The sequence below is a fragment of the Anopheles arabiensis genome, chromosome 2 (assembly GCF_016920715.1).
Source record: "Anopheles arabiensis isolate DONGOLA chromosome 2, AaraD3, whole genome shotgun sequence".
Classification (NCBI taxonomy): domain Eukaryota; kingdom Metazoa; phylum Arthropoda; class Insecta; order Diptera; family Culicidae; genus Anopheles; species Anopheles arabiensis.
In genome coordinates this window covers 29,410,311-29,423,362 of record NC_053517.1, presented here as the reverse complement: position 1 = coordinate 29,423,362, position 13,052 = coordinate 29,410,311, and the positions used below count along the sequence as shown (strand labels likewise).

Here is a 13,052-nt window from a genome sequence, read left to right as displayed (position 1 = left end):
GGTTCCAGGGCATCGGCCTCGAACGCTTCACTGTAAGGATTGGCCTGCTTGTGCGGACGATCGATCCACTGGGGCAGATCGTGCTGGAGCGTTGGCTCACGTTCCGCCGACGACGGTTGCTTGTGCTTGGGTGCACTCACGCCGGAAAGCTTCCCGGCCGACGCCTTCAGTATGCTGGTCAGTGGCAGTGCAAACACATTATCCTGCTTCGGTTCCACCTTTTTCGAACCACCACCACCGCCACTGAGGCCGAAAAAGTGTACAAAATGATTAACCAGGAACTGCACCGTTCTGCGGTTTCGGCGCAATGTCAGGTCCTGCTCCTCGGCACGATCACACACCGCACTGGGGATCGCGAGGGCAAACGTTGCCAAAAGGCACAGATACACAGCACACTTCATGGTGGAACACTTTCATGGACCGTTTCCTTAGCCCATCAAATCTAGCAAAACAGCGCGCACACACACAATCACCAATTTCGCGCGGATCACGTCCGTCCGATCCGGAGCACGGTCACAAGTCGACTGATTAAACTACTTCCAGCGCCCCTAGCTTATTAGAATGGTTTTTCGCGTCTCGAGAGCCGTTGTCCATCCGAAATCATTTCACTGGCCCACCTTTTGCCCACCCCGCTGCTGATTCGTTCTGCGCTCCCCACCCCCGGGTCAACCGGAGTCGTCGGAACTTTGATGCTGCCACCAGCAGCAGCACGATCATCAAAAGGCGGCCCCTTCTCGCTTCGGTCGGTCGAGTCGCGTGTGCGAGTTTTGGATTATTTTTATTACTGGCGGGGTTTTTTTGTAGTTGCCGTTGTTGTTGTGTGCACCGCTTTCGACGGAAAGTAAAACCACCGGTCCACCACCCGTAATGTATCATTAAGCCTGTGCCCAGTGAAGTGTGTCTCTGTCGCTCGGTGCGCTTAGAGGACGTCTCGCGCAGCATAAGGTACGCGAGACAGCGGTTGCTGAACCGCGGTAAGGGTGGGAACGGTTTGGCTGGTTCGGTGGTGGTCCACCCGTACGCCCGTACTGAACCCCAATTTCATACAAATTTACACACGATTACTTGTCTAGAAGGTAAAAAAAAGATAATTTTCCATCTCCCTTTAACTGGCCACCGCCGTGCAGAGCAGTGAGACATTATTCTTTCATGTTGCTGCTGCTGCTGCTGCTGCTCAAGAACGGGCGCAGTTTGGGGCGTTTGGGCGTAGGACCGCAAAGTCGAAAGTTGCTCCCGTTCAGGGGGGAGACGACAAGTTCTACATGGCAGAGGGCGACCGGTGACATGCGCGGTTCGAAGTGTGTGCGAGCACATGCAGAAATGCTTCCTCTGCAGGATTGGAGGAGGGTTTTCGCTCTGGTTTTAAAACGTGTTTTATTCCAATACGAGCCCCCGCGCCCGTTCGAACCGTAATCCGTAGAATGTTGTAACGCTCATGTAGCAATGTATCGATTTTGTAACGATTAACTAGTTGGATGAGTTTGCATAGAACCAAACTTTTTTTGGTGGAGGTGTGATCAGAGATATTTGTATTTGGCAATAATGTATGCCTTTCTTTTATGCAACAATTACAAGCAATGTAGGTCAAATGCACTTTTGTACGAAGTTGCATATCGTTCCGGTTGTTGTATTTTAACATATTTGCTATGTTATTTTATGATTTCCAGAGTAATAAATGGAATAGCAATTATGTTGTTTTATGCTGTTTTATTATTGTTTTCACATTAGTATTTCAATTTTCATACCAGTTTTATAACGAAAATATTAAAATTGATCGTATTGTAGTAATAACAATAATAATAATAATAATAATAATAATAATAATAACAATAATAATATTACTAGTAATAATAATAATAATAATAATAATAATAATAATAATAATAATAATAATAATAATAGTAATAATAATAATGATAATAATAATAATAATAATAATGATAATAATTATAATAATAATAATAATAATGATAATAATAATAATAATAATAATAATAATAATAATAATAATAATAATAGTAATAAAAACAATAATAGTAATAATAAAAGTAGTAGTAATAGTAATAATCCTTTCCTTCTGCATACGGAAAAAATGCATTTATATGTTGTTAATAAAAAAAAAACTGGGACGCGTGCTTTCATTCGTTTGACGCACTAGCGAATAATATTATCACCCGAGCAAGCAATTATAGGTCACCAACCACATAAACCTAGCTTTGAGGGATGGCTTTTTTGTTGGTGCTTTTTAACGCCCTATTGCATAAAGCTCCGAGTTTGGAGTAATCCCAAACACACAAGTTCACCAGAAGTAGGTATGAGCAATGCTTAAGTCACTAAGACAGAGCGTCACAGGTTAAAGCATTAAGATAAGATGTCAAACAGTCATCTGGTAGTGATGTTGGAGAATATTAATTACACCATTGCTTTAAACTGGACTTTTTAAGTGTGTGTGTTTTTTTATATCTTTTTCCTGTAAAGTGGTTCTAGTTGCATGCGAAAATACTAAGTCATAGCATCTAAAATGGACCATTCACTTGGGAAACAGAAACCCCTTTGCCCGTACAGAATGGCTTTAAACGTGCAGAATTTAATGAGTTAGCTAGACAACTCGTTTAAAATATCTTTGTAAACTCGTTTAGAAGCTTCTACCACCGTTAGAACGATTATGTGTGCATGGTTTTTTGTTTGTTTGTTTTTAATTGCTAACATTTAGCCGACCAAACAATCGTGACTTAAGACAGTAGTGAATGAACAAAAAAGTGAATGTGGGGCGTTGTGCCAGTATTGAATAGATCCTTAGTCTTACCGTCACCTTCAACGCAGTGCAGCCAAATGGAGGTTGTTGTGTGTGTGTGTATGAGTGTGTAGATACACACTTTGTACTGTATTTGCACATGTGGTGCAGATTTCGGTGGCTTAACTATTGAGCATATTGCGATTATAAGATCAGGCCCCCATAGAGGGCGAATCGAAAGATTCCTTCGGATGCAATGTACGCACAATGTACAAGATAGTATACTTTACGAAGTAGCTTTCGGGCTATCTCGATATGTTGATCGATTCTACTACTTTGTACTAGTAATGTAATAGGATCAATTACTCAAGATACGTTACTCAAGATTTTGGGGCTAACATTTAGTGATTTACTTTTTAGTTTTCAGACCAGACTTTTTTACTATTTGCAAGTAGCCTGAGCGGGAGGGTGGCCTTAATTACTGATTAAAATAAAATTATGACACTTTCGACCACTTAATCAAAGGTGTCAATTCAATTCAATTTTGTTTGTTAACATTTCTACCAGAATAGGACAAACAAAGGCCAGAATATTACAATCATCTATTTTAAAAACCAACCTCGATGCTCGGTAAGATTATCTATGGAATGAAATCATTTACAGCATTTTAAACCTAGCTTGAAAACTGGCCCCCGTCATAAGCAAACCTAAGTAACTTTCCCACCTACCCCGCATCGAACAGTAACACCCCAAACTGTGGGTCAAAGCGACAGCATAAAAACTGGACACGCCGCAGGGGTGGGGCGCGGTGTGATGTGTGATGGATCGGTGCAAGTGCATTGCACGCCGGATCACCCACAGCACGATCTCGCCCCGTCACCACGCGCCACAACTGATCCGGTTTTTTTCTTCTTTCACGCAAATTCATGGTCAACCACCAGCCGCCCGGTACTACAGTGTGTACGGTGGGGAGGCTGCTGCCGTTGCTACTTTTCACCGGTCTGGGCAAATCCCCAACCCCACCCCACTCGACATCGACCGGCACCGTATTGTAGAACTAATTTCGGCGCGTTAAACGTTCGAGATCAAATCAAAACACCGCGCACGATCGTCCCTGGTTGAGTGTTTTTCCCCCCTTTTTTTCATCCCTCCAGCAGCTGTAGGGACCGTAAACGATCATTTTCGTTTATTTATTAAAGCTGTGTTGTTCCGTACCAGCTTAAATACTGGACACAGGTAACTTACTTTCGCGAGGCGTAGTGGTAGCAGAAAAAAAAATCCCTCCAAAATTAACAGAACCGTTCTGTCGCGGCGAACAGTTCTCTTTTTCCGATCACCAAAGCAAGGACTACGGCAGTACGGTGACCCTGAATGCACCGGCCCCATGTGTCCCTCAAGCAGAGCAGGGAGGTAGCCAATCGGTTCCAACCCCGTCGGGGTGCACATGACTCACAGTGTCACGGTGACAACATGAGGTAGATCCGTCCGTTTGGTTTGGGCAGTGGGCAGCGAAAGTGAAAGCACAACGATTTTGCGCACTTTTGGAGCGATCGGTTTTCTTTTTCCTCTTCGATTCCGTGGGGTACTGAACTCGACTATTTGGCAATGGAAGGTGATAGGAAGGTGATAGGGATTTATGGCAAGCGCGCAGGGGTGGGTTTTTCATTTCATTTTTCGCATGGGCTACATTCTTGACTGCTTTGCATGATTTAAATTGTGTGAAGGGGCCTGCGAGCTGCCCTTCGTGGTTGGTAGGGGTTTGTTCTGAGCGGGTTTCAAGGATTCTTAGGCCTCGGAAACCGGGAAACTGTTGCAGTTGGGAATGGGCCCACGTACGAGAAAGGGGTTTGTTTTACTGGGGTTTTTTTTGTCGTTCTTGTTGTCGCTGTCCACCTACAAGGTCTTTTGCATTTTAAAATAGTTAAACACTGATTGACGTGCTGTTGCGAAGCATGCTCAAGGATCATTATCGTCTATTGCATTTTAAGCTCCTGGTAGGAAAATTATTGTGAAAACGATGACTGCAATCGTACGTTGCTTTAATTTGAAAGAACAAATTTACTCCAAACAATAGCTTTGCAGCTCGATCAAATCGGTAAAAATAAAGAAATAATGGAAGTTAAGAAATTTGTAAAACAAATTTGAAGTTACATACAAATTGATTGAGAAGAAATGATAAATACAGGCTTGTTCTGTTTTGATGTTAGCATAGCTCGAACTCCAATGTGATGTTTTCTATACTAAGAACAGAAAACTTGTCGTCGGGATAACTCAATTGCAACAATAGAATGGAATGCAAGCTACAATTGAGCATCAAAATGCAGTAAAGTAACCGTTAAATTCATTAAAACTGTTTTTTTTTATTATTAAACATCATTAAACTTGATGTGCCTTTGTCACGATATTCTTTCTTCTTGTCCTCCTACTAAGGCTCCTTAAACGTGTTACTTGCTTATCCGGCGTTAAACGTGTAAGTACCACAAAAAGGAGTGCTCTAGAATCTGTTATCTAACATTGTTTATTCACATATTTAAGCAGCTGTCAAGATACACCAGTATCACACAAATCTTTTATAAAAAAACCTTCATAATTATCATTACATGCGCAAACAGCGGAATTTTGGGTAAGAGTGTCATAAGGAATGAGAGAGCCACCAAGCAATATCTTCAGTAAAACTTTAGTGGGAATGATCAAATTAGTATACAGAGCGTTTCGTCCCACTGATTAGATGTGCTGTGCCGAAGTTCAGGTAGAATAGTCGATTTTTATCGTTGTTATGTTGTGTAGCTAAATGGATCATCGTAAAGCTGAGAAAAAGATAAATTTAGTCACTGTCACTGACACTGAAAAATCCAGTTTACAAACAGTAATCACTTTTGGGGCAAGAGGTGGCTCACCTTTATTTGGGGCAAGTGGGCCGCTACACTAGTGCCATGCACGTCTAAATTTCCAATTATACAAGATGTTTTGTCCCAAAACGCTTGAAAAACAGTTATGTTTGCACTTATTTCCACTGAAACTCATTCATAAGCTATAGGTGTAACATGGATATGAGATTGATATCGGCTTTTGATAAAAAGATTTTTGTTATGAGTCTCGTCAACTCAACTCGAACGGATTAATAGCATGCCCATAGCGAATACAAGCCTAGAAAGGACCTTCCTCCTGTAAGCAAGGACTGACCATCCGGCTGCATGTGATACTGAATAAAGTTTCGAAAGCCTGTACAGGCCAGCATGTCCGCGTAGGACGTTTACGCCAAATAGAAGGAGAGGAAAAAGAAGTGAGGTATAACATAACAATGCTTAAGGATGACACACTTCTTGCCCCACATATCGCTACATACTTCTGAGTTACTTCCGGATGGTTGATTGGCGATCGAATTTTAGATGGACATCTTCTACAGCACTCACTAATCCCGGGTAGTTCTTTTCTTAGAGGTTACTACTTCCGGATGAGAATCGATTCCATCTGGCCCGTGTAGAAACCGACGTGTTTATACGGCACACCACTGTGCATTCCCCGGTTGGTCACGATAAATACACCATATAAACGAGCGATCTAATTTTTACTGATCGTTGATTTAAACAGTCTCTAACAAGCCCGAAAAGAGGGCTGTTTTCTCAAATTTCATCAAACAATTTAAAATTTATCAAATTTGAAGGCGAATAAAATCATTGAAAGCTTCTCCGTTTGCGAGGAAAATAAAAATAGTTTTTATGTTAAAATACAAATTGATTGAAGTTGTCGTCCTCTGCACCATTTATGACCAACCATCACAGTTTTCATCATGTTCGAAAACCAGAAGCACCGAACAAATAAAAAAAACCTCGCCGAAATAGTTTTACCATAAAGCAATAAATAAAGCCAACTTTTATGACCTGCATTTATTTAGTGCCAGGATGCCAACCCCCGAGTCCTGCCGCCTGCTCGTTTGCGAATCGAATGCCAGATCGACTTGCTTGCGCAACTGCCGCCAGTGCCACAGTGTGCAATTGTGATAATAAATGTGATATAAACATAAACTGGGCAACATTGGCTGTATAGACAACAACAACAAACATGCAAACAGCAATCACATCCCAACGGTAATCCACGAAGCGCATGGTGAATCAATTTAAATATAAATCACTTCCTACCATTCGGTCACCACCTTCAGCAGCGGCTTTTGGCCAGCACCAGTACGGCACACAATAAGAAAGCAAACCAAACGCACACGCCGCCGCTGACCGTGTGTGCCACAGCATGCACAGCTGATGCGCCGAAAAAAGAAATCGCACTTGTCCGCTGGCCCGCTGAGTGCCGGAACGAGACTCACTACGGCACAATGTTTGGGGAAGCAACAACAAATGGCAACAGAACATGGTAACGCCACCTTTGGGTTACCGCATCCCGTACAAGGTGCCAGTGCGCGAATGCACCCGTGCAACGGTGCAACGGTGCAAATGGTCATCCCCACGCACACACACCCATACACACCGGTCGGCACATCCATTCACGGGTGCTGGCGGGCAGTCAGTGCAAAGCCTCGGCTAATCTTTGTGCGATCACCGATTATGCTATCGGGCACGGGAATGTAGCCGAATCGATCAGACACCGCTCGTCCCCACCGCGTTGGAATTTGTGTGCCTCCCGATTCCTCCTCCCCACCTTTTGGTACAGGATTTTTCGCATCCCGAGCACGTACCGTACGGCTAAACGATCGGCCACCGTACAGTGAAAATGAAACATTTCCCGCTCCCAAAACCCGCCCTCCTTTGGGTTCGGTCGAAAACACTTGGCATGCACGACAAGCGCCACTGTGCGCGCGCGAAGGGACGGGTGTAGTGGGATGGCCAACGCCCGGCACCAGCACCATGCTATCCGGGGGCGACGGTGGAACGGTCACTTTTCTTTTCATTTTACCCATAAGCGCCGAAAACTCGATGCGCACAGCAGTAGTACGGCGGGGATGTTGTTGGCGCACTTGTCCGGGGGGCGAGCGAAATGGAGTTCCGCATTATAAATATGACCCACCGGGACCAGGGACGACTCATTGTCAAGCGGACCTTCGTGTAGGTCATCCGGTGATTTCAGTTTGGGCGTGGTGTGTGCTCGTCTCTGTGCGTGTGTGTGTGTGTGCTTGTGATTGAACCGGCTAGTACCGGGGGTGTTGTAACCGTTTGACCCTCTGCCTGGTGGTTTGACCTTCTCGGTTTGTGTCTGTGTCTGAAGCGTGTACGAACGAGCTGTGTCCACAATGAGCCGAAGACTGCTGTTGGCGCTACTGCTGGTGGCCCTGGTTGCGTTGGACCCAACGTCCGCACTGCAGAAGAAGAAAAAGCGTGGCATCTACCACGGGCTGCACGGGTTCGCCCTGGCCGGGCACGCGGCTATCCCGCTGCACGGTGCCGCACCATCGTTCCACAAGGGCTACCATCCCAGCCCGTACGCCCGGTTCCCGGGACTGCACAAGGGTGCAGCATCGCTCGGTGGGTCGGTGCTACCTCCCGGCTATGCGCTCTTCCCGGGCGGTGCCAGCGTCACGTCCTACCAGCGCAACTTCCCGCGCTATCCGACCCTCTACGGGGCTGCGGGTCTGTATCCGGCCGGCTTTGGGGTGGCGCCGGTCAAGCCGGCCTTTGCTGCTGCCGGTGGGTTTGTGCCTCCACTCGTTGCCGCCGGCTTCACACCGTACGCTCCCGCCCTGCCAGCCTACCCGGCCGCTCTGCCCGCCGTGCCGGCCGCCTATCCGCAAGCGTTCGTTCCGGTGGGAGCTCCGGCGGCCACTGGCAGCACCCAGCAGACGTACTTCGCCACCTACCCCCAGAAACCGCTGATCCCGGTAGCGGTCCCGGTGCAACCGGCCGAACCGGCCAAGGTCCCCGTCGTCGTGCAGAAACCATTCTACACCGCGTTCTCGACCGTCGGTCCGAACGGTGGCGGTCTGCTGCCGGCCGGAGTCTACAGCCCCGTCTCGAGTGTACCGCAGCCACAGTTCGTCGGCATCCCGGTGGCCACCGGTAGTGCGACCGGTGTCACACCTTCCATCGCTACGACACTGACCACGGGCACGACGCAGGTCACGCAGGCGCCGCAGCAACCCTGGCGCCCAGTGGTGGTGAATCAGCCAACGCCTGCCCCACCGTCCAACGCGTACCTTCCGTCGTACGCCACATCGCAGGGCCAAATCTACATCAGCAGCACACCGGCACCGACGCTGCACGGTGATCACCATCAGCAGCAGCAGCAGCAGCAAGCACACCACCAGGCGTTGCTGGAGTACGAGCAGGGTAGGTTCAGTTCCTATTAAAATGTTCGCGCCGCAAACAGTTTCTAATTGATCGCTTTCTACCGTCGCAGGATCGCTTCACCATCAGGAGGGTAATGGTCCGTTCAACGGGCAGCCGTACGATGTTGCCTCCAACAATGGCCGGTACACCGGACCATCGAGCTACGATGTCGACATCACCCACAACGGTTACCAGAAGAAGAAAAAGTAAGCCCGGGGTCAAAGGCAGTGCCTCAATGGCAGTCGCTGCGCTCCATTAGTCAATATGCCAGCAGTTTCTTGTATGTGTAGCTTAGTGTAGCTGTGTGTTTGTGTGTACTTTTGTTTGTTATTTTGTGTTTTTTTTTTGTTCGTGAGCTATTTGAACTAATTTAAAGCGAATAAATTATTTTCTCCTCATACCCATTGCCCAACAATGCTGCGTACGGCATATCACATACGAAAGACTTCAACCGGCCCGCTTTAGGCGACGAACCCGCATCACATTCCAGCGGTTAGCACTTTCGAACACGATTCCCTGTTCAAAAATCAATCACGAGCAGTAGTAGCAGCCCACGTTCAAGGTGGAGGACGTGCGAGCCGATAGACACCAGGAACTAACCAAGCACACGATGGTCCCAACCCAAGGTCCCACAAGCAAGCCCCCCATTTCACCTCCACCCGAAGGGGAATCGTGCTTAGTTTTGCCGAATTTTTCGAACGGAACAAATTAAATAATTTTCTAACAGCAAGCGTTTGCAAGCGTGGACGGAAATGGGAAAGTTAATTCCTGGTTCCATATGCGAGTGGTACAATGCATAATTTCTTCCCCTTTATTTGGATGTGCTATCGATTGCATATTAATTTAATAACGCTTCCCTCGATGGTTTTTTGGTTTGTCCGCGGCACGTCCGTTCCTACATTGAGATGCAAGGTGCAGTCGGCCGCGCAAGCAATGCTTATTTACATTTGCAAACATATTGTTAGTATTTGTGGATTTACAAACCAAAAAACACGAGATTTCTTTTTCATTCAAATTCCATTCCAGCCATGCAACGTGTATGCAACAGTCCACCGCTTTGGTGGTGTGTAATGATGATTGCATACGTTTCAGGCGGTTTGCTGTAAAAGAGCGTTACAGGCTGTTACAGCGTCGATCGTGTAGACCGTTTGGTTGTGTTGATTAGTATCAGCCTCGATTACTTGCTTCTCCAAAAAGGTATGCCCTGTTTACCACGAGAACAACGTGTTTACCACCTGGCTGTAGCATTTAAAGTTAACGAGTACTTTGTAAGAGCAAATCAATCGTGCAACATGATCTACCCATTTTTTACGTTTCTATCTGTGTGTAAAATCGGCTTTAGTGTTGTTTTTTACAGTTACTAAATTCCCTAGCATTTGCGTGCCCATTCATGCCTTCGGTTCTACCGATTCTAGCGATTCAATGAATTCAATTCGGGATACGATAGGGCGCGTAATGAAAGTGGCAAGTCTCGCTATTGTGGCATTAATTAGACGAACGCTTTATTTCCTTGTTTTCGGATAAGCAGTCAATTGTAAAGCATGAATGAATGAGCCTGCGATGCTAGTAATTGGAGTACTAGCTGAACAATAACAACCTACAGCTGGAACAATAACGACCAAAAGCCTTGAACTTTCGTATCATGAAATACAGATGAGAAAAAAAACAACAAAATTGATTTGATAGTGTACTTTACGCGCTAAAGTAGTCTAATTCAAACAAAGGCTTCACAAAAGACCCATCAAATCGATGCTTTGTAGACGCTGTAGGGTTAAAACTGGTAAAACTTACCCCAAGATGCATGAATTGGCCATATATTTAAATAGAAAATACGATCCAACCCAAGTTGAAACCAAATCGAAAATGTACTTTTAACAAATTGGCAATGATGTATTTCAATCCGAAACATCACAGACTATTTTTAGCTAGGGATGTTTCTCATGTTGGTATGGGTAGCTGCATCATAATATGATCCTGGAACGTAATTCAAATAAAAGTATATGTGGTGAGCAGCTTTGGAAAGTCGTAGACATTTGGGATCGTTTTAGGGTTAATTTTAACTTGTAATATTTCTAATTACAAGAACTTCAAGCCAATATTAATGATTGAACAAACGAAAATGTATAAATTCTTCAAAAATGTGTTTTCCTTTCAACTGTGGAAATATTTGTTAATAATCACTAGTAGTGACTGAGAGTGAGTGAGTATAGTCCTCCAGAAGTGAGTCGTTAGCCAGTACAGAGAACGAGTGAGTTGAATCGCGAGGAATGTTTACAGTGCATTATTTGTACATGAATCTTTAAAGTGTTAGTTTCAATTCAATTCCCTTTAGCAGTTACTGTACTCTAATTCAAATCACTGAAAAGAATAAGTGTTCCTTATGAAAAGAATCCTTTCCAGCGGATGTATCGATACTTGAGCTTTGTTTAAGTCAGTTTTAATGTGTATGTGATATTATTTTATCGCTTTTATTCGATAACCATTTGAGACGTGTCCGCATGTTTCGATGAAAAGATTTTGAATAGAACTTTTTGAACTCTTCGGTTCACACTGCCCAGGGCGAGTTCTTTCCGGATGGCACAATTTTAGAAAATAATGCACATATTTTACGTAAAAGTTTTTTTTCTTTATTGTACTGTACAAATGCTACAGACTAAAGTAAAAAAAAAGAAAGAGTAGTTGTAATAACACAGTAGTAGGCAAAAAATCAAGTATAGTAAAGTAGTCGTATACTTTCGAAAGTATTCACAGCATTCGTCCATGGAATTTGGTCGAGAGAAGAATTTAGTGTTGGAACCGAAAACTTCACCCATCCGAGGGTTGGTTCCCTGGAACGGGTGGAAGTGTACTCTCCTGGTGGAACATCGAATCCTCGATCGAGCGCCTACCGTTCGGGGCATCCCCCCGGTACAGGACACAGTGCACGTACATCTTCGGCGGCAATGAAAAGCAGCTTGAGAAACATGGCGCAAGTCGCGATCGCACTGACCGATCGAATTATTCTCACGACTCACACATTCATGCACTACACACGCTTACACACGTTTTGAGGAAACTTCACTGCACTGTTTCACTGCATCACTGCACCACGGCGCACGAACGGGTGGATCGATGAGGGGAGTACGTAAAGGACGCTTAGTGGAGTCCGTAGCCCAGACCGTACGGGTAGCCCGAGTAGCCGGAGTAGCCGGAGTAGCCGCCCAGGTAACCGGCGTGCGAACCGTATCCGTATCCCGGGTACGATCCGTAGTAGCCCAGCTGCGATCCGTAGCCCAGCCCGTGGCCGTATCCGAGAGCGCCGACACCGCCGTAGTAGCCGTGGCCGGCCAGACCGGGGTATCCGTTGTAGCCGTAGCCGAGACCGCTGTAGATGCCACGCTTCTCCGTCACCTTCGACTCCGACTCGGCACCGTAGACGGCGGCGATGGCCAGGACGACGAACAGAGCAATCTGAGCGAATGGGAAGCGGTGGGAAAAGAGTGAGATGCTTTAGAATTCTTGGCAGAATTATTGTCCTAAACCCTAAGCTCTACTTACGAAGGACTTCATGGTTGATTTGGTTGGGTTGGTTGGTTGGTTTTGGGTTGGTTAGAACACGTTTGCACTCTGAGATTGCAAGTGGTGAATTGATGCCGTTGTTGGAAATTGCCAGTACTTTTATACGAAACTGGCTGGTGCCCAGAATTTCCCGTCCCCCCCCCCTGTGTGAAAGAGCATTTCGCACGAGCGCCCCCCCCCCCCCCCCCTATTCCCGGTGGGCGCAAGCAAAGCAGCATCAGTTAGACTTCGTATCAGACACGGGACGGTAGAGCAACCCTTTGTGTGTCGCGCTCTCCCTTTCTGGCTCAGTCGTGCAAATCGTGCGAATTTTCCCCGAACGGGGTCGAGGGGGGGTGGGGGTGGGTTTGTAGTTGAAACGCACACGAACCACCCGGCCCGTAGTGCATCGCGGGGTGTGCAACTGCAGCTCGTCCGTCTCGTTCGGTGTGTGCCCCTTCCACAGGTGCGCTCTTGCTGTGGCGCTCTAACCCCGTTCATCAGGCACC

The 13,052-nt window shown here is 46.1% G+C and overlaps 2 protein-coding genes across 2 annotated transcripts; one reads left to right on the top strand and one right to left on the bottom strand.

The window, feature by feature from the left end:
* Window positions 1-7,755: 7,755 nt before the first annotated feature.
* Window positions 7,756-9,406, top strand: LOC120897695 (nascent polypeptide-associated complex subunit alpha, muscle-specific form-like). Its single transcript, XM_040302733.1, has 2 exons — window positions 7,756-9,006; window positions 9,077-9,406. Exons 1-2 carry the CDS (start codon window positions 7,974-7,976, stop codon window positions 9,214-9,216), a joined length of 1,173 nt encoding a protein of 390 aa, XP_040158667.1. The 5' UTR covers window positions 7,756-7,973; the 3' UTR covers window positions 9,217-9,406.
* A 2,204-nt stretch (window positions 9,407-11,610) lies between these two features.
* Window positions 11,611-12,656, bottom strand: LOC120897108 (keratin-associated protein 19-2-like). Its single transcript, XM_040301726.1, has 2 exons — window positions 12,544-12,656; window positions 11,611-12,456 (listed from the first exon to the last, which is right to left on the bottom strand). The coding sequence occupies exons 1-2, from the start codon at window positions 12,553-12,555 to the stop codon at window positions 12,142-12,144; spliced, it is 327 nt and encodes a 108-aa protein (XP_040157660.1). The 5' UTR covers window positions 12,556-12,656; the 3' UTR covers window positions 11,611-12,141.
* Window positions 12,657-13,052: the final 396 nt, after the last annotated feature.

Excerpts from the sequence above, each read along its gene's own strand:
- LOC120897695 (XM_040302733.1), top strand. The coding sequence starts at position 7,974 with ATGAGCCGAAGACTGCTGTTGGCGCTACTGCTGGTGGCCCTGGTTGCG. Across the intron at positions 9,007-9,076 it reads GTTGCTGGAGTACGAGCAGG|GATCGCTTCACCATCAGGAG; the intron begins GTAGGTTCAGTT and ends CTACCGTCGCAG.